This window comes from Oreochromis niloticus, linkage group LG17 (genome assembly GCF_001858045.2).
Source record: "Oreochromis niloticus isolate F11D_XX linkage group LG17, O_niloticus_UMD_NMBU, whole genome shotgun sequence".
NCBI lineage: Eukaryota > Metazoa > Chordata > Actinopteri > Cichliformes > Cichlidae > Oreochromis > Oreochromis niloticus.
In genome coordinates this window covers 32878241-32899830 of record NC_031981.2, presented here as the reverse complement: position 1 = coordinate 32899830, position 21590 = coordinate 32878241, and the positions used below count along the sequence as shown (strand labels likewise).

General features: G+C 39.5%; 2 protein-coding genes across 7 annotated transcripts in view; one reads left to right on the top strand and one right to left on the bottom strand.

Moving 5' to 3' along the window:
• Nucleotides 1–1369: 1369 nt before the first annotated feature.
• mpl (MPL proto-oncogene, thrombopoietin receptor) lies at nt 1370–9165 on the top strand. 2 transcript variants are annotated; one of them, XM_025899944.1, is made up of 12 exons: nt 1370–1564; nt 1879–1942; nt 2325–2494; nt 2963–3114; nt 4333–4471; nt 4563–4674; nt 5233–5402; nt 5841–5983; nt 6341–6521; nt 6751–6832; nt 6999–7086; nt 7762–9165. In XM_025899944.1, exons 1-12 carry the CDS (start codon nt 1471–1473, stop codon nt 8218–8220), a joined length of 1854 nt encoding a protein of 617 aa, XP_025755729.1. In that variant the 5' UTR covers nt 1370–1470; the 3' UTR covers nt 8221–9165. The 2 variants fall into 2 exon arrangements, with proteins under 2 accessions (XP_025755729.1, XP_005457175.1); XM_005457118.4 differs by having other exon boundaries at nt 1371–1564; nt 1825–1942.
• A 991-nt stretch (nt 9166–10156) lies between these two features.
• The window catches only part of ddah1 (dimethylarginine dimethylaminohydrolase 1), an 80075-nt gene continuing 68641 nt past the window's right edge, over nt 10157–21590 (bottom strand). For 4 of the 5 annotated variants that reach the window (XM_003452334.5, XM_005457119.4, XM_013275826.3 and 1 more), the window contains 2 exons: nt 18129–18272; nt 10157–12975 (listed from right to left, as the gene is read on the bottom strand). In XM_003452334.5, coding sequence (XP_003452382.1) covers nt 12859–12975; nt 18129–18272 — 261 coding nt within the window. In that variant the 3' untranslated portion in view covers nt 10157–12858. The remainder of the gene's footprint in view (nt 12976–18128; nt 18273–21590) is intronic. The other variant, XM_019346872.2, reaches the window with a different exon arrangement.

Genomic DNA, 21590 nt, shown 5'->3' with positions numbered 1-21590 from the left:
AAAAAACTTCTTCACATATCTATATGATGTTTTTTTTGTTTTTGTTTTTTTAAATAAGCTAGAACCAATACAGTGAATATTCTCAGTGCCATAGAATTACGCCTGCCTGGGACTGCTGTACACTGGTGTCTTAAAACATTCAGACAGCCACTGGTAACAGAAACCAGTCCTGTCAGAGTTTGGTCAACTTTGGTAGCTGGCAAATCGCATCAACCATCGCCAAACATTACGCAAGGTTAATAGTTTTTTAATACCACAGTCAAGTATGTGGATACCATTAGTGCATCTCAAAATATAGTATATGAATATTTTTTTAATAATCCAACTGGAAAAGGTAAACTTTCAAATATTCTATATTCATTACACATAAAATGAAAAAAAATCTCTTTTTGTTTTAATTTGGATGATTATGGCTTATAACTAATGAAAACCAGTATAAGATTATTGAAAAAATCAAGATATGCATTACATGGATTACAATCCAAAAGTCACTACTGTTACCTTTCATTGCCATTAAGCTATACCATAATTTCAAGACAGGCTTTTTTGTTTTTACAACTGTAAGAGCAAGGTAGCTAGACTCAAGGTTTTCATGTCAAGGTAGCTGAGATATATCATACACATCTGTGGTGTGATCAGCACGCATCAAATGATAAGTTTGCTTTTCTGGTCTTACGTGTTTCATTATTACTGTGTTCCAATAACATAAGGTGAAAATGCATTTCTTTTGTGTACATGTCTGTGCAAAACAAACAACCCCCCCCCAAAAAAAACTTTAATATGGTTTTAAATAAGATCCTTTGGCGCTATCCAGTTGCAAACATCAGAGGGATTATTATCAAAATTTAAACAATACTATACAATATAATCTTTTTCTTGTGGATGAAGCCATATTTTTTTCATTTCCATCGTGACTAATTAATGATAGAAAATGATTTAAACAAAGTTAGCTGGAGGATGACTTTTAGACATAAACATGGACTTTTTTTGATGTTTTTGAAGTTCAAAACTTTGCACTGTGCTCTGCGATGCTGCAGTAAGTCAGGAAGTGGTTAATTAGCAGGTTTTTTTTTCTTTTCAGAGGTTAAAACCTCGCTTCTCTATTCATCAGTAGGAGGAAAACATTGATAGACTGAATTAGTATCTGTTGAATGTGGTCACCAAAGAATTTAAAGGTTCTTCCTACATTTTCTGAGGTGTCACGTTCTCAGGGATTAGCCTTTCATCGCAACCTTTTTGTTTATTTACATCTAATCAGTCCATCTGCCTCTTCTTGGTGACTACTTCCACTGTACAGAAAGCTTGCTTCCTGTTTTAAGCACAACCCCTCAAGACCGCTCTACCCTACCCACCCTTGCCTACTTAAAACCATGCATAGGAAACAGCGTACACACTGTATATACACAAGCCTGCGGCGGTGTTAATTTGACGGCCATGGTGGTTTAGAATTTCAAAGCACCTCAATTGAAGATGAATTTGCTCTACAGATTGGGAATATTCCTTAATATTCTGTGGATACAAGCTTTCTTTGTGCCTGGAGTACACTGTAATCTGTCAGAGGAAGGTAGGTGTTAAAGGATGGTTTATTTATCAGCACTGGAGTATAAAATGATATTATCTTATGTAACCACATACTATCTATTGCCAAAGTGTGAAAATTGGAGCAATACAGATACTCAGAGCACGTTTCTTTGTTAGCGGGGCATATTGCATAAATATGAACTTTGGGCTCCTTGTTAACTTGAATGCAATGCCCACAATGTCATTTTTTTTTTTTGTCTTTCCAATATTCTTCATTTATTGTGTTTGTCATTTTTGGAGCAGATGTTTTGTTCTTGAAGGATGAGCCTAATCCAAAGTGTTTCTCTCGGACAACAGAGGATTTCACCTGCTTCTTCGAGACTGCAGACAACAGGACTTATAATTTGTTCTACTCTATAGAGTATGTTAAACACTGTGAATCTACTGAACTTTCTGTATTATGAAATACTGTATTATGTATTATTAAATAGTATTATTAAATAGTATTATTAAATACTATTTATGCATTGTGTTTAGACACTTTTTGATACTTCTGGCATGCTACTGATATTTATTTATTATTCTATGTGCATGCTTCCGCTGTATACTGACTAGGAAAGTTCTTAGTTTTTTTATTGATTGTTTTTGTATTTTTGATAGATTAAAACCATTTTAATGGTTTATGCACAATAGTCATCTGTATTGCATTTCTTCTTACCTGCAAGGCAAGATGTTTAAAACAGTTTTATTAGCTCATTAATGAGCAGCCCTGCCTGTTGTGTTTTTCTTCTATCCTATTCCAGCTCTCCAGCGCAGAGGTGTGAATTATCCGTCCAGAGAACAGAGAAGGGGACTTTGCTGCACATCTGCTATTTTCCTAATGCTATGTGGTTTGTTGACTACATCTTTACAGTCACTGAATCCTTTACGAACGCCACCATCTACACTCGGACTCTCTTTATGAACAATCACAGTAAGACATCTTGTCTTTTCAAAACTGAATTTTTCATCACATGAGGAGTATTGAAGGAACTTTACTTAGATACTGTATATTACAAAATTTAAAACATTTTTATCTTTTGATAAAGGTGATGAATAGATGCTGAGTGTTATGGGTTAGATCAAAAATAAGCTGGAGTGAACTGGAATTTCCATGCAGGTTTTGCATCCTTGAATCCTAGTTTAAAGGACGGGAAGGCTTTAGGATGATTTTGCAAGGAAGTAACTATGTTGACTAAAAAGAGAGCAGAAAGCACAAATAGCATGTCTAACTTATTGTGGGTATCACCAGTTAACTAGAAAGTCAGGGGCCACCTCAACCTTTGCCAAGGCACTAGTCAGTTGTTCCCACCATCTTCCCATCTACAATCCAATACTGTGTTCTTCCTTCTGTGATGATGTTCCAGCCCCAACTCCTAAACCCGAGTATTTTTTCTTTTAGTTCTTTTAGATCCACCAGTTAATCTGTCTTTACACCCAAATGGCCAAGTGGGACAGCTGAATCTTTCATGGACTTCAAACATAAAAGACGTACTAGTGAAGTACAGGATTGAGCACTCCTCTGAGGTCCTTTACAAGGAGGTAGACCTAGAGGTACACACAGCTGCTCTCCTTTGTCTTTCAGCTGTTCCCTTTAAGAGTTGCTGCAGCAGATCACCTGTTGTCATCTCACCCTACACCCAGCATCCTCCTCTGTCACGCCAACCCTCTGCATGTCCTCCTTTCATAAATCTTCTCTGTGGTCTTCCTCTTTTCTTCCTGCCTTGCAGCTCCATCTTAACCTTCAATTGTCCGATACATCCACTGTCCCTCCTCTGCACATGTTCAAACCATCTCAGCCTTGTCTCACTTACTTTATCTCTAAACTGCTCAACCTAAGCTGTAATGTGCTCATTTCTTATTTTGTCCATTCTGGTAACACCCAATAAAAATCTGAACATCTTTACGTCCACCTCATCCCCCTATCTTTTTGTCGGTGCCACTGTCTCCAAATCATCCATCATAGCTGGTCTCACCTCCATTGTGAAAACCTTCTCCTTCACTCTTGTTGCTATCCTTCCCCTGACACTAATCTCCAACCACCCCACCCTGCATGCACTCTTCTCTTCACCTCTTTTATACTCTGTCCATCAGTTTAGATGGTTAATACCAGGTATTTAAACTCATTTATCCTCACTACTTTTACTTAAATCCACCTCCCTTCCTCTCATTCACACACGTGTATTCTGTCTTGCTTCTACTGACTTTCATTCCTCTTCTCTCCAGTGCATACCTCCATGTCTCCAGAAGCTTTTCCACCTGCTCCATGCTCTCGCTACAGATCATGTTGTCTGCAATCATCATAGTCCACAAAGACTGAGTAGTCTATTGTGTTTTCACTTGTCACCCATTGTGAAGCCTTAGGGTGCTTCAGAAATCAGCTTCCCTTTCTAGACCTTGGGGTTAAGACCATCTTTATAATTCTGTTTACGGCTCAACTGCTGTTCATGACAACTGCATTGGATGTGAATTTTTATACAGTTCCCCAAAGTCTATGAAGGTTTGAAGTTATGTTATGCATTTGGTGGTGAGTTGTTATAAAAGTCAGTCTAAAGACTGCCCAAATATAGAATTCCATTTACTGTCAGTTTGCTATACAATCTTGATAACCAGTGCCAGAATTACCAAATGATTCCCGAGCTCTGCCTTCTGAGACTGACTCATCTTGTTATAGCTTATATTTTTGTGGTTACTTTTTTCAAACATACCTTTATCTGTTTGCCTCCATCCACTATATTATAAAATTAATGATGCTTTTGATTTCTACCTAAGAAAGAGGACAACACACTGGATTCTCTGAAAGAAGGCGAGGAGGTTAAAGTGCAAGTCGCTATTAAACCTGGTCCACCTCTTGATGGCCCTTGGAGCAGGTGGTCAGATCCTGCGCGAGCTGTGGTCCCCCAAAGTGCAGGTGCGTCCAAGCGAGAATTACAGAAAGAATAAAATGGTACCCACTGAACAGCACGTGGTTGCTCAGTAATGATCTTTTCCATGCTTTTCAGATGACATTGCACTTTTATGCTTCACCTCTGACCTGCAAAACGTCACCTGTCACTGGAATTCAAGCAAATATGATAAAAACAACTTTGGACTTTTTTACCAAATCCTTCACAGGTAGCACAAAACACTCTTCCATCACTTAGTGAATTATTACGCACAGATAATTTTTCCATCCACCTATGTTGTGGCTGGATTTCATTTAGTGATTTAGTGTTTGGCTGAGATAATAAAAAAAAAAAAAAACGCTGAAAAAAATAAATAAAAAGAAACCAGAATTTGTACATGAACAGAAAATAATGTATTTTTTAAAGTGACTGTTTAATGGATATTGTACATAGCAGTAGTGATATTTATGTAAGTTTTCTTATTTGTTAATATCCTCCTTAGTAAAGACTCAGATCACATTCTAAGAAGTGTAGAATTAGAAAAGAAAGCCACAACAAACAAAAGCAGCAAATTGATTGCTATGAAAATCATTTTCTTTCCTTTCATTATTACTTACACTGCACATACTATACTTACTAAAGCATCCATCCAAGCATCCATCCATCTTATTGTCACACAGTTTGAGCACTAAAATGCTCAAATTAATCCAGATCTTCAGGTCAATTCAACAGAAATGCATATGAAACTTTTATTTTCTGTGATTTGACTTTGTTACAACTCTTGTAGGAAGACCCCGAGGTGGACGGGTTGGACTGAATGTGTGGCTGATGAGAAAATCACTGACCTGTGTTGTTTCCATGGAGGAGAGTCCAGAGAAGTCAGGGTCAAGCTCACAAACATCTCAGGTCCAAAAAGGAGGACTTTCTACACTGGAGCATTTACACTCAACAACGCCAGTGAGTGGCATTTAATTGTTTTATTTCTATCATTCTTGGTTATTTTGGATGTGCGATCTGTGTTTAAACTGAAATTATTGCTTCTTTTTTTTTTATCAAGAAGCAGCTCAGGAAAGTCCTCATTACTAACCAACTGTGCCATGACTAACTGCTATTTTAGTTTGTATGCTGAAGTTTTGCTTCTAAGAAAATGCTCATACATTTGCTCAGATCTTTCATTCATATGAGGGATTAATATATACAACAGTCCTCTGGTCAGTTGTGAACATGTTCAGACTTGGTTTACATCACTAACCTTTCAATTTGGAGGAAAGGCAGAGGTTTGTTAGCTCTTAAGCTTGCCTGGATTTCTTAAAGGAAACATGCAGTTAGTCTTGTGGGTCTCCTTTTCACTGATCAAACCTGAGACAAGCTCTTATGAAACATTTTTCTTTGCAGTCAAAACATCCCCACCAACTCATCTGAAAAGAATCCTCAAGAAAGATAAGTTGTGCTTGAAATGGGACGCTCCTCTTCCGTCACTGTCGAATTACCTACAGTATGAATTTGACCACCAGCTGAATGAAGATGAAGGATGGAAGGTAAGTAGCTGTGTATGTGTGCGCTGTCTTTGCTGACATCCAAGGGCCATGTTTGAATTGAATATATCTTCCTTCCTGCCCTTTAGATTCCTTTCAAAACTATTTAGAATTATCATGATGACACGTATTTCTGTTTGTGGACCAATGATATGAGGTCTAAGCAGTGTCATGGGTGCGAAAGGCTGCTTGAGCTTGCCACTAGATGGCGCCAGAGTTGAACTTTTTCAGTTTACCTGCAGCAATCCCATTAATTCACATGCATGAGTGCATTTTAAGAGAAATCTCAAAGGTGTTGTCGAAGAATGCAAAGGAAATAACATACTATAATAATGTGATTTTGTTCGCTTTCTGTTTCAGTATTTCCGTCCAGAGATGGTAAAGGGCCCTAAGACAGAAGCGTGTGTTGAGGTTCCAGCAGGCAGCCAGTATAGAGTCAGGGTCAGAGCTAAACCTGCTGGGCCCATTTACTCTGGCTTCTGGAGTGACTGGTCCAAAGTGCTCAGTGGTGAAAACCCCAGTGACTCCCCCAGTTACACAGGTAAGCCTCCAACAAGATCAAAAATTCAATAAATACAAACTTGACCACAAAGTAAAATAAAAACTATGATTAGATCAGTAGATTACTCCTTTCTAAGAACTAGAAGCAAGTAGTTTATTTACCTTTTAGTAGTTTGAAATGTTATCTTTATGTACAATGATGTTCTTTGTTGCTGTAAGTGAACAAACAGATATGATACATTTCAAACTTTGATGCATTGGATTTTCAGGCATGTTGCTCATCGTGTGTATCCCAGTGTTTATACTGATAACAGCCACCATCAGCACCACCTTGTGTGCCCTGCACATCAGGTAGATTTTATTTTTCTCACAGCTATTCAAAAATTTAATCACCTATAAGGAACTCCAAACCAAGATGTTCTTTTTCCTTTATAAGGGATTTTTTTTTTTTTTTACTAAATTTTATGACATAGAAAGATTTAAGGACATGTTTTCTCTTTTTTGTGCATTCTTATAGGAAGGTCAAGCAGTATTTTTGGCCACCAATTCCCAACCCTGAGAAAGTATTGCAAGGCTATCTGACAGAGATCAACACGCAGAAAAGGGTATGTTATTTAACTTCATTACAGGTACTTTCATCCTGGTTTTCTTGGAAAAATGGACTAGAAGCAGATATTATGTGGGGTCACAAAACTCCTGCAGGCCCACTCATAGCAAAAAACAGCAACTATTTATTGGAATACTCTGATCGGTATTTTATTTGGTCTTGGAAAATATCTACAGTTTTGTGACATCTGTGTGGCATGATGATAAGGTTTCAGACTCTCATTATATAAAAAATGCTTGTTTTTAAATGAATTAATATTAATGATATTAATAAATAGTGATCTTTTATCGTATCTATTACAGTAGAACTCTATACTCACAGTCTCACCCTGGGGGTCGAATTCATGGTAGAGAACTAGAAGCGTGCCCCTTGTTGTAATTGAAACCTGATGAACTACCTTCTTGTAGACTTCTTGTGCTGCTTCGTCTTTGGGCTGTAACCATAGATACCGCTCTATCGCCAGTGTTACACAGCAAAGTCAGCAAGGATTTAAATGCATTTTTTACATTTAGATGTCAAAAAATATTTTGATCAAACTAATAGCAGTATGTTTTTTTTTTTTTAAGAAAAACAAAAGCGCGACAGAAAGTTACTGGATTCAAGCTTGCTCCAAATGAAAGCACTATCAAATGATTTTTTTTTCTTATTAAAAATAAATCCCTGTACACTATAGGATCATCCGGTTCTAGAAAAGCTGTGCTCCGAGGAAACCACTACATCTGTAGTGGAGATCATGTCTGAAGAAGAGGTTTCCGAGTTTAGGAAGCTGTCAGAAGAATTCGCCGAGCTCCTGTCATCAGAAGGGAGCTTCACCAGCAGTGAACTGGTAGATGGAAGCCCGGGGACAGAAATCTTTCCAGACTACGTGACTCTCAACAAAGACAGTATCTTTCTCTGCTCACAAGCAAACACTTACATATATGAGCATGTGACAGAGAAAGGAGACCATGAGATAGGAGATGAGTACCTTCCCACATGTTCCTGCTCTGATGGCTCAGTCTGTGCCTCACCTTGCTTATGCAGTGACCTTCTTAACCATTCATATTTGCCTCTGGCTGAGCCTGCAGAAAAATTCAGCTGCAAGGTCCCTGCTGCAAGGAGTCCTGGAAACATCTATACTAACTTTCCATAAGAAGAACAAAAAGTGTAGCAAGTGTTTGTTTGTTTTTTTGTTTCCAACAGTGCAAATCTTCTGTACAGTAATCTGTGCACTTTGTACTGTTTTGTTGTAAAAAAGGCTACAAAATGAAAACAGAGCTCAGTGGTGAATTATTTGAGCATTAACACATCGTTTGACCCAAGCAAAGAACATATTCCCCCAAAAAAGTCATCTTCAACAGCCAGCCCTGATATGTAGTCTTTTAGGATCAGACGGTATCAGATTTGGAGTTCAAGTTTTTGGTTGGCAGGATTTTACAGCGACCTTCATCTTACTTTCCATCTTTTACTTCAAATTGTATATTGTATGCAGGGCCGTCTCGATCTTGTGTGGGACAAAATGGTGAGACTATGAGTCTGTGACTGCGTTCAGTGGTGTGACCAATTAAGAATCATTTCTGAGTCTTGTGCTATACTCAGCCATATGCTCGCAGGATCCCTCTGCGACACGTTCCGGCTCATTCACACTGCTGCCGTTTATGGAGCAGAGAGTCTTCCACAGCTGCTTATTTCATATAATTTAGAGTTGTTATGTTAACATTTCTTTTGGGGGTGTTTTCAACTATTGTGATACAATTTTGTATATTGCAGTAATGGAGTTTGCTTTGGACCTTGGTGTAGAAGATGTACATTCTTTCTGTATGGTGTATAAAGCAAATTTACCCTTTAAAACTTACATTGTTGCTAAGTGAATTATTGTTATCTAGAGATGACACCCGAGTGTTTTATTTTGGCCCCTCACTGTCCTACCAATGTTGTATAGTGATTGTACGTGTTACTTTTTAGACCTTTTTGCAACTTCCTTTCTTTTTTCTTTCTTTTTAAAAGTACAAATAATAACAGAAAAAAGTGTTAATTATGCATTACAATGTCGTTTTCATGTTTTGCCCTTTTTACAATAAAATTCAACAAATTCATATTCTTTTTGGATTTTCTGTAGTCACTGAACCATTTAGGCTTTGCCTGGTATTACGTTTCAAAGTGAAACCCAGGAGATGCTCAACATTTTACATATTTGCTTCTGGCTGGGCCTGCAGGTAAGTTTAACTGCAAGGTCACTGCGGCAAGGAGTATCAGAAACATCTATACCAAGTTCCCCTAAAAGGAAAGAACAACGTGTACTTTGTTTCCAGTGGTGGAGATTTCATGTACAGTACAATATGTAAAGTTGGCTGTGAAAAGCTCAGTGGTGACTTATCTGATGTGTTTCCACAAAATAACAACAACGAACAGTCAGGCCTGATAAGTAGTTTTCAGCATAGCTGCAATCGGAAAAAAATATCTATATCAGATTTCTTCTATGAAGGCTTTTAGAACAAAAACTTTCACGTCAGAGTTCATCTTCTTGCTTTTCTTGCCTCCAACTAAACACAGCTACAGTATCCTACCTTGAGATATCTTATTTTTATTTTTTAAAGCACAAGCTGACTTTCTGTGTGTTATACTTTTACTGTCAGTAGGTGGTGGTAGAGATCAGCAGGTGGGCTGTTGTCACAGTAAGTCCTTCTCAGACATGTGGGCAGCTACACTACATGACAGAAACTGGGAGAACATTTAGATTTTGGCTGAGTCTTAAGTTCGTATTTTTATCATACATTCACACACACGATATCCCCGTGAGCAATATTAACTTTGTAGTAATATGAGCAAACTGGTGAGGATGTTTCACTTCATCTCTGTCATAAAAAACAAACAAACAAAAACAAACAGACACATTACAGCTAGATGTTAATTTATTACAAAAAATAATTGAAAGGCTCAATGTAAGATGATTCAAATAATTATCACTCACAAACTGTACTTAAGACCTGAGATGAAACATGGGAAATCACAACATTGTGACCACTGGTGCGGACAAGGGAACCAACAAGAAAATGAACAAAATCACTGCACTGTTTGGGAACACCGTCTTCAAAAAGCAAGAACTGCTTTAAATGTTCATTCAGACATTTATTGAATATTTTGGTGTCACTCGGGGAGGTTGAGGATTTTAGATAATGCCAGCTCTTGACACAGTACTAATCAGACAGTGTATGACTGGATCACTCACTGTATGAGAATCACAAATGGCTCTGCAACTACTGTATGCTATCACCACACATCCAGCCAGCCGCCTTCTGTAAAATATACTGCTGTCGCACTTTAACGGCAGGCCATCACATCTACAGCGTTCGCCAGACTGTATGATATCATGGCCATAAATTAGCCCACAATCGTCTATGAGGCAATCGCAGAGGGTGGGAGAAAAGCGAGCTATGAGAGGGAGACAGTTGAGAGAAAGAGAGAAAGTTTAAAAGAGTCAGTGTTTACTGGCGTACAAGCCTCTCCTCCCAACAAGAATTCTTTCCATGTTTCATCACTGCCCACTTGCCCATACACAAATGTCTGTGGAGGGAGGTTGACTCACCTCATGATGTCATTTCCTTAACTTTCACTTGCAATCACAGTGAGAAATGACATGGTTTGAAATCTGATGGGCTTTAACATACATACGGTGTAACACAGTATACACGTGTTTACGTATGCTATGTTGCCATGTTTACAGGCCCTAAAAACGTGAATTCAGCAACAACAGGAATAAGGCCACCGAGGCAGATCAACCTTTCAGCTCCTACTGGGACACAACACATGGAAACACAGCAAACAGCTTGTTCTGTATTTGAGTACAAACTCTGACTGCAGTGACGTTTGGTCCTACTGGATTCTGTGAGACAGACAGAGTTTCCCAGCAAGATCTTAGTCAACAGTGGAGTGAAAACTGCCATTCAGGGGGAAAAAAAGAAGAAAAAATAGAGTAATTAACAACACTGGCACAGTTAATGATGTGAGAAAACTACAGTGCCTTCAGAATCATTCAGCAGGATTGAAGTCATTGATTTTCCAGAGAGGTATTGTAGATTAAAAGGAGCAGAGGTGTTCTATTCGAGTAAATGAAAGTCTAGTTCAGAGTTTAATAATGACATTTTCCACCTCTGCCGGGTTGACACAAAGTATTTCTTACATGTCTGTCATCCCCTCTTTGTTTATACAATGTTTACATCAACAAAATGTTACGAAACCACTGCAATATAGCATCACTTGACCAGTTACTGCCATAGACTGTATATAAAAGATGGATGCAGCTACACATTGGTTTGCAAGGAGCATTTTTGTCATCGCCATCTTAATGTTTTGAACCTGGACGAGCAAGGAGTAGATCTGACTAAATAAAACAAAACAAAAAACAAGTGACACTGGACGCTAAAGAATAGCCTTCTTCATCTTTACCTTTATGTGTTTTACCCTAAATAGATCATCATTGAAAATCAATTAAAACAATGCCATATTGTTTTAATTGATGCCGATACGATGGCATTTTTTTTTTAATTGGACACCGACTGAGACTATAAACTCATCCATGTTTTCTGAAGTCATACAACAAATGCAAAGTAGGATCATTTTCTTGTAGACTTCCATACAATCCATGATCTTTTCTTCGTTTTGCAACAAGAGGTGTCGCCCCCTGGTGCCCATTATAAGTAATGCAGGTTTAAGGCACTTCCACACGAGCGTAATATTTTTTTGTTTTCTTTTTCCCCAGATTGGGAGGTGACATCCATCTTTTACATATAATCTTCAGTCGCTGGTAGCTTCTCTATCGGGTGGCTTTAATGAAAAACAAGTTATAATGCAAAAAAAAAATCACTGTAATCACACCACAATCTCACATCTCCACAAGGCTTTTCAAGTATTTTAAGAACTGTACTTTCAGAATAAGAATTCAAAATATCTTTTTGAATTAATAAGCAATGTTATGGTTTTGGAAGTTTGTTTTAGCACCACTTGTAAAGGAATAGAAGCAATTCAACATACAAGAGGAAAAAAATGTAACTGCAACAATCACATTGAGATTTTATATCACATCGTAGCAGGACTTGCTCCAAAACATAGTTCTTGAAGAATTAGTGTACAATTCATTACATAAGCAAACACGCAGAAAGATGAAATCACAGTTAAAAGGGTGAACATAAACAATGCACATCAATTGTATCTTTTTTTGTACCCAAATGATGTCTGAATTAGTTGAATTATTAATACATCTGAAGTCAAATGTTGGTAAGACTATACAGAGACAACAGCTGACAGGTCCCACTGGGTCTGTCGCCAGCGCTCTGTTCTGTGTGGTTCTTTTAAAGAGTTGTAAACACTGGACAGTAAGTAAGTGTGGTTCTACTAATGAGCAGTTGCTGCTGTGCAGGTTAAAGGGGAAATTCAACATGGCTGACTAATCTGATCTGGGATCAGGTCTTTATCAGATACACTTATAATTAATGACAACAGCTTGTAGACAAGTGAAGCAGCATATGCTATTGGAAAATTACAAATTAATTAATAAGGAGAAAATGTGACAAACATATTGTATTTTAAATCAACTGAACTATTCTTTCACATTTTTAATGTTATTTTAGTGTTTTGGAGTGAAAGGGTAGACATTACTCCCTTTGCCCCTCAGCAACATTAAACTTCCCTACACCTCCTCTGTATACCAGGACAGTCAAACCTTGGGATCCATGGTGATTAGTTAAAGGCTCCGCTTGGTTACCATGCACTGAGAGACCCCTAGTGACCCCGCTCAGATGTTGGCCTTCTTGTTGATGAGGACAGAGCAACATGTCAGGGCTCCATCCACTTTGACCTTCTCCAAGTTGGACACGGGTATCAGCATGTGGTCCTTCAGCTTCTCAAACACCTGCGGGACACGCAGACAAGAGCACAGCTGGGAATTAGCAACTTTTCCCTGTTCATTTCAATTCAGTAGAATTAGAAAAGGTAAAAGCACGATCTAACATGAAGTAGTTAAATTGGAAGTGGAACATAGGTAACACTTAAGTTTGTTTGCTCAGCTTGTCAACTTGTAATTCTCCGTGATATAAAAGCTCTGCAGAGAGACGCAAATTGTGAAGAACAAGCATTCAAGCTTTCCTGGTCTCCCGGCAAAATATGAAAAAAAGAAGCAAAAAAGAGAGAGAGAAGGGAGTGAGAACTATGACGACATTCTCAAAAGACCCTTGTAAAGTAGTGTGTCACTCTGTGGACACCTTCCAGAAAAAAACTAGCGTTTTCCTACCACACTTCCAAACCAAGAGAGTTTTCTCTATAAACTCTAACTTCAACCCTGCTGTGACTTTCAGTGAGGCCTTGTGGCACAGCCAGAGGGACCAACTAAACTAATTTTTATCTCATGATGCAATTTGGCTGATAAAGCCTCTGCTGAACCAGATGCCATGTGTAACCTCACCTCACTGAAGTTCTGTCTAAGTCTTGATTCTTTTCTGGGACATTTTGTATAACGCGGCCAGCAGTACAAATCAGAGCTTTCCTGAAATATTCTCAACACTGGTGCTGACCAGCTATAGACTCCTGTAACAATAATACACTATTTGAAAATATGTTAATTCTTATTTATACATAATAGTATCAAACTGAGAAAACCTGCTTGCCATTTGCTGTTTTTTTAAGGATCTGCAGGGCTTGAAGTGTGGGGAGTGGCCAGTCTGGTCCAAACTGTGCTATTTGTGCCTTATAGGGCATTTTTAATTGAATAAATCAAATAACATGGTCTGAAGCAGCATGCACGGCCTGTGCAAGAGGTGCTTCAGGTTCAGGTTCAGGTTTGCTTGTTTGTTTTTTTCTTAGTCTCTTGGGCCCTAATTACACTTATTTCCAATAGAGACCAGTCTGTAAGCATCTGCCAACCACATGAGAAAAATTTCTATTCCCCAATTTGTTGGCTGTGAGTTGCTGAAGTATGCTGGTAGTCCATAGATGAAACTGGTTATAAAGAGACATACAGTGCTGTGCTAAATACATCCTTCCTATTGCTTTTGTCATTGGCAGATTGCTGTGGTTGCTCATGGGTTCCAGGGAAGGGGCAGAGTGGTTTGTAAAGCAACTACTGTTAAAAAGTGTAGCAAAAGCTGGAAACAGACAGTTCCCCTTCAAAGTAAACATGGTGGCTGCAATGGTGAGTCAAAACTTTCACATTGTTGTTCATTTCTGGCTTGCATTGCACTTTTTCAAGCTTTATTACTGCTTGGGTAGCAGTTAGCAAGTATAACGTCGGCATGTTCCAAGCAAGCTACAACAGCTAGAATCTGCTTGTGACCAAAGCAATCATAGGGAGGTTTTTGGTGCTCTTTGTGAACAATTATCTATCAACTGTCAGCAATCTCCAGCACCCATTCAACAAGTGGTTAGGGAATACAGATTTTTTTCCTTGCTATCACTAGTTGCCAAATAGTGGACGACCCATCTCTAGGGCTTTACGACTACGGATTTACTTAGGACTAATTAGCAAGTATCTGCAGTTTATCGATACAGGTTTTACTTGATAACATTAGCTGATAACTTGGCACTTCAGCCTTTTGATGAAACATTGCCAGCCCCATCCCCCCAAAAAACAAACAAACAAACAAGAAACCCACAACACTGTCACAGCTAAAATGCTGAAGTAGAGGCTCAGAACCCAGGGACTGATGATGGTTAGTTCCATCTTTTATATACAGTCTATGGTCTAAAGGCATGGCAGCAATGCTTTAAACTAGGCAACATGCTTACAAGTGTTGTCGCAACTTAGCCTATTGCTAAAGCTAATAATACAGTATGATGTATGCACTAGATTTGTTTAATTGTGGGGAATATGAATGGGGCACTAAATTTATTGGAAACCTGACCCAAAGTTGTGAAGGTAGAAATAAAGACAAAGTCAAATAAAAATAAAATGAAATAAAAGCTTCATGGGGAAAGAGAGTGATAGAGAAATACATTTGAGGTCACTAAAGTTAGAATGATTTTCCCTCTGGAAAACAACCCTGGACTAACCAAGCAGAACTGCCTCTCAAAAACATCTTAAGTTTAGACCATATAATCAGACATAACTCAGGGAAAGTTAAGCTTTCACAGTACTCTCCCAACACAACATCACTAAATCCTCTGCTCTTTATAGCACCTCTGAAACCAAAGTGTCTATTTTTTTGATCATTTCCAGCTGAGTTCTCATTACTTCAGTTGAGATTTATATGCTGGGTCAGGGTGGCATGGTCTCAGCAAAGTAGCAGCTGCTATATTTCACCGGACCTTTTGTCTGCTTAGTTTCGATGTGTCCAAACAGAGGCCTCAACAGCAGCTGCCAGCACTAACCGTTAAAGGTGCCCCGTCTCCACCCCCATCCGACCCTACCAATCCTCTCTCATGACCCCCTGCCTTTGTTGATGTGGAACTATTATGTAACTTCACGAGCTAACTAAAAATAGACTGGAGATCAGACCAGACAGTGTTTAGAGTCAGAAAGCAGCAGACATCTTGCAGTGTCTTGGTAATTGTGCTGACAAATCTCTACATCTCACTGAGGGAACAAGCAACAAGTTCCCCTGGGAACTGTGCTAGACAAAACTGCCCTTGCTATATTACGGCTTGTATTATCTCTCGGAGACTGAAAGCATGAATGGACATTTGAGGTGGTGTGTACTGGAATTCATTTTAAAGAACAAGGGTTATGTGCAGAGCTGTAGTAATCACAGAGGGATAAAGTTGATGAGCCATACAATAAAGATATGAGAAAGAGTTGCTGAAGCTGAGGAGAGGTGATGATCAGTGAGCAGCAGTATGGCTTCATGCCGAGAAAGAGCACTACAGACCCGATGTTTGCTTTGACAGTGTTGATGGAAAAGTACAGAGAAGGAGCTGCACTATGTCTTTGTGGATGTAGAGAAAGCAACTGATAGGGTGCCAAGAAAGGAACTGTGGTACTGCATGAGGAAGTCAGGAGTGACAAAGAAGTATGTGAGACTGGAAAGGACATGTATAAGGAGAGTGAAACAGTGGTGAGGTGTGTAGTAGTAGGAGTGACAGATGGGTTTAAGGTGGGTGTGGGATTACTTCAGCTCTGTGCTCCTTCATGTTTACATTGGTAATGGACAGGTTAGCAGATAAGTTCAGGCAGGAATCTCTGTGGACTGTGACGTTTAGAGACAGCATTGTGATTTGTAGTGAGAGCAGGGAGCAGGTGGAAGAGAATCTGGAGAGGTGGAGGTATGCTCTGGAGAGAAGAGGAATGAAAGTCAGTAGAAGCAAGACAAGAGTGAAAGGAAAGGTTTACAAGATGGTAGTGAGATCTGCTATGATGCATAGCTTGGAGATTATGGCGAACCCAAAAAACAGGAGGATGAGGTAGAGGTAGCAGAGCTGGAGATGTTCAGATTTTACTTAGAAGTTAGAAAGGCTAGGATGAGATGGTTTGGACATGTACAGAGGAGGGATAGTGGATATATTGGACAAAGGGTATTGAAGCTGGAGCTGGCAAGCAGGAGGAAAAGAAGAAGACAACAAAGAAGATTCATGGATGCAGTGAAGGAGGATATGCAGAGGGCTGGTGTGACAGAGAAGGATGCTAGACATTGCGTGAGATGGACGTAAATGATCTGCTGTATGGAACAGCCAAAAGAAGAAGTAGTAGAAGTTATATCTTGTGCTATTAATATTTTTCCACTCTCTTCAGGCTACAATTTCTTAAAAGACAGTTTTTGGAGCCAAAACTGGGTTCCAGGCCAATTTCTGAAGCATTTGAACCTTTGAAAGGAAACTGGTTCATGGAACTAGCATACATATGTCAAATAGTGCTCCAAATGTTCTGTTAATATGTGCTTTCAAAGAGGGAAGTATGATATGCTCAAGAAGATTTTATTATGCTCAAGTTGAATTCCCTCAGTTAATCTTGTTGAAAAAAGTCTTCACTGTGGATTCTAGTCCAAAGACGCATAATTTGGTGAATTTTTCCTTCTAAAAATAGCTGGCGGAGGTTGAGGTTTCAACCACAGAGTACATTTTGAGGTTTGAGTACTGTCTCTGCAGATTGCAGGTTGCCAGGTTCAATCCTGTGAGAATCCTTTTGACTTGTTGTGATGTGGAATGACCCCAAAGCATCCAAATAACAGTTACGGCTCAGCCCGTCCAAACCCCAAAGAGACGGAGGTGAGACAATAACATGTCATTCACGTCAAGCGACTGTAGCAAATACGTGTAACGGGTGAAAGACACATCTTGAAAAATAAACAGCACGTAAGTAGGTCACTGCATGTTTCAGAGATATTTGAGAAAGCACGTAGCTGTGTGTATCCGTGTAGTGAAAATGTACGCGGCGAGACAGCCGCTGAGCCAACACGGTTTCTCAAAGTCTGTCAAAAGCGTTTTATTTGCAATATATTTGATGAATAGAAGTCTAATATTCAAACGGCAATTAGTTCTGATCTTTCGGGAGAGAAATGTTGGTCTATGAAGTCTGCGACGCTCACCAGCTGGCTGCATATTATGCTGTTTGTGCTGATTGTTGCTGGGCAGCCACAGTGGATTTATCACTTTACTTTAGAATTTTATCAAATACATTTGAAACTGGCCAGAGTGAACCAAAACAGTACAACTGGAAGTCATTGAACCCGTCAATGATATTAAACCAATTGTTACAGCTGATTTGAACAATGTTGCTCAAGTTCTGAGAAAAACAAGACCTCAATGTCTCTGGCTCCTAGCCTGCGGTCTGATGCTCACAAAGGACACTTCTCATCAAACTGCAGGTTCTTTTGTTAAAGAGAAATTACAGCTCTGGCTGCGGTTAGCCTGCAGTGGTCCACTAAAACAACCATGTAGCTTTTGTAGGGTTTCTTTCCCCAGTTGTTTTTCTCAGAGGCCTGGACAAGATGAACAACAACAAAGACAAGTGCTCTTTAAATCTAAACCGCTAAACCAGTTTGGTTGTTCTGACGGTGGTCCTTCCTGCCAGGATTGTGGATGAATGTGCTTTATCGTCAGTGATACAAAGTTGCTGAATGTGGATGGGGGGGAAAGCACCTTTGCACTCTCTGGAAACTCCTCTGCTGTGCAGTGTAGAAGCACGTGTCCCTTGCTGGGAAGGTTCATGTAGATGCAGTTGGCGGCGAGGTCGTCGGGCACTGTCAGTTTGTCGTAGCGATGGTCACTCATCTGCTGCATTATCTACACAATTGGGAGTGAGGAGACAAGACAGGAAACAGACTTTGAGGCAAATGCGAGAGTCCACATAATGTTCAGAAAGACAGACACAAGCCAGGCCATGAGAGACTTTGATTCAGAAGCGAGGCCTCAATACCAAAAGTCAGCGCCACATCCTTCTACTGGCCAAACCGCCACGGGGGCCTGGGGGGAAGGGGGGCGGGTGGGTTAATGGAGAACACAGGAGCAGACAGACATTCTTTCTCAGCAGATGTCATGTTATTTATGTAATCTGAAGGAGCTGAAGGTGGGACCGGCGGCGGGGGCTGAGAAGACGCTCGCGTTGCCAAGTGGAAGTCAACGGGTGAGGATGTTATGACCAGAAGAGAGGCAGGTGCCTCTTAATGTTTATGAGCAGAACATCTGCAGATGGTTACCTCGGAGACGGGTAGGGGAGAGAAGGCTAGTGAAAAAAAAATGTCAACATTCAGAAAAAATATTTTGAGAAGGGAGATTTTTCCCCTGAACTCTCTACTCGCCACTATGCTATTTTCTATCTCTACTTATTTTTGGCTGCTCGTTGTCTCCTCCCTTTCATGAGGTGCTTCTCTGCTAATAATTAGAAGTTAGAATTTAAGTGCGTATACATATATATATATATCACTAGCTGGGCCCACGTCCTCATTTTAGGTTTGACAGGGTTTTAGTAGGTAAAGGCGAAAGCTTGGACATGAATGGAGCTGTGGTTTAGGTAAGACCTCGAAGAGGACTGGCGACGGCTCCTGGGCCTGGCAAATCCCCATGTACTAAATAGAAGTAAAGAAGTTAAAAAAATGAAAAGGGGAGGAAGGGGCACGTAAACAAGAATGAACAGCTTGCAGAACTGGGGGAACCTATATAGATGAGAACCGGAAGGAGCGTGTTTGGAGGCGTGGTGCTGCTCCTGAAATATACATAATCTCCAATTATATATAAGCCACTGCACTGCATCCAAAAAGTGTGACGTCTGCTTGACGAACATAAAGGTTCAGAGGAGTGGCTGTGAGCGAATGCGATGACACACCACTACAAATGTGGGAGAAAAACTGGTGCTTTGTGAGCACAGTGGGCTTTGTGGCTGTAGATGTTTTCATTTCACTTCCCACTGACAGGGTCCATTGCACCAGGGAAGACTAAGGCATCTACAGAAATTGGAAAAGGTCAATTCCTGCCAGACCATTATATAGAAATATACATTACTCTGAACGTTTTATTGTGTGCATTGCATTATAAGTCAAATATACTCACACTTCTAACAGAAAAAAAATCAACCTTTTTCCAATGTGAATAGTCACCTATTCCTATCCAAACAGCAAATGTGCTGTTCTAAGTGCTTTCCTGGGAAAGTATTCAGGACACAGGAAATGACACATGTTAGGGTTTCTGGCAGCACCATCATTGTTTGGTCAGGGTAAACACAGAAACAAGTGTGCAGTTAGTAAAAGCCAATAGAAAACTTAAGGAAAAAGTTATCAAAGGCTGGATTCATTGTTAAATGGACATGAAATCTCTGGAAGGTGCAGCGTGTAAAGCAAACACATTAAGTAACCACTGTTTATACCAACAGAGTTAAAAAAAAGATTTCACTGCGTAATGTTATGACTGCTGCATTATAACAGTACACTAAACTGTCAAAGAAGCTACTGTTTTTGTACATCTAACAGCTATAACAAGTTTTTCTATTTACAAATGGTACAAATGGTAAAATGTCAGCAACAAATGCCACTCCTGGGTGCAGGGCTGCAGGACGAAGCACAGCAGTGTGCGCACATACGTCGGCACATGCGTAATCAGACATTCCCAGGTCACTTGTGGGAGTGTTATGTGACTGCAACTGCCCTAAATGAAAACACTCGAGTCCATAGGGTGAGGGCCAACGCGGTCTGTGACACACGCGAGTATTAAGAGAGTAAAATGTCGACTCCACCTAAGATCCCAGTTGCTCCTGCTTTACTCTTCATTTTCTCATTAAATTCAAGGGGAAATATGTGCATAAGGGAAATGACATACAGCAAGATTTCCTCATGTTTCATGTAAAATTTTGATCCATGAAATTCAATTAAATCCTCACCTGACTAATGAAACAGCTGGTTTTCTGTTCACTGCCAGACGCTGCAACCAGTCAATATAGGGGGGCAGACCTCTTTTGTGTTTTTCTAAACTTCAAGATGCTTTAATTGAATCAAATCTTAAGCCTAAAGAACTGAAACGTATGGGAGATTATCCTAGATACCTTTACACAATAGTGGCTTTTAACGTAGTCATTCTGGATCTTCACCAAGTGTTGAGCTACAGTCAATCGACACAGACGTACTTCGAACAATGGCTGAGGTCCAGCTAATACACAAGAGTGGTAACTGGGCAGCAAAATGTAGTCATTCAAGAGCTACTCGAACTAAATATTTACTGGATGGTAATAAAATCCCTCTGGGGCAATGACAAACCTGAGCAGTCTAGAAAAACACTGACAATTTCCAGGACCTTATGTGGCAATCAGCAGAATCTTTATCTTGGCACCTGGTGTGAACATTTCTAATGCTCACTTTAGCATTCCTTCCCAGAAACTGCTTAAAACTTATACAATACTGCTTTTCACTGAGCGGCGGCATCACGCACAAGACAGATACTACTTGATGCAGCTTCCAGATCTGGACAGGAAACGAGACTGAAATTGCTTCCTGTTGATGGACCATAAATGTTTGGTATTACTGGTCTAGTATTTTATTGCTGCAGTGTAACGTTTTCAGTGGAAAAGTACACAGAAAAAGGAAACACAGGGAGAGAATGCAGGAAATTTCAGATGACACTTATCTAATGTTTAAGGCTGCTGCTATCGGCTTCTACAGCTGATTCAGGGACACAGTGGTATCACAAAAGGAAACTGAACATGCTGTGAAGGTCTAGATCAGGGTGTCAAACTCGTTTTACATTATGAGGCACATACAGCCAGAAAAAGAAGTATAGTTCTACTGATATGTCTTGTTTTCTCTACATGATAAAGAAATGCTGCTTTGGGGTTAAATTGTAAGAAATAATTGTGTAAAATTACAGAAAACGTTCTGTTAGCACACTGCGCAGACTGTCCTGTAATTATTACATTTTTGTTTTTCTTTTGTTTTTTTTACTGTGTAAAAATTCCTTTTTAGTAGATAATTTTTTAAAAAAAAAAGGATTTTTATGTTTATCTATTACTTATTTATTTTGATATGCTATGAATGCACATGGGGGAGGGAAAGCCATAAAACCTCTGAAAATACAGTTGCAAGTCTAAAATTTATGCCGTCCTTCACATTTTCCAAAGCC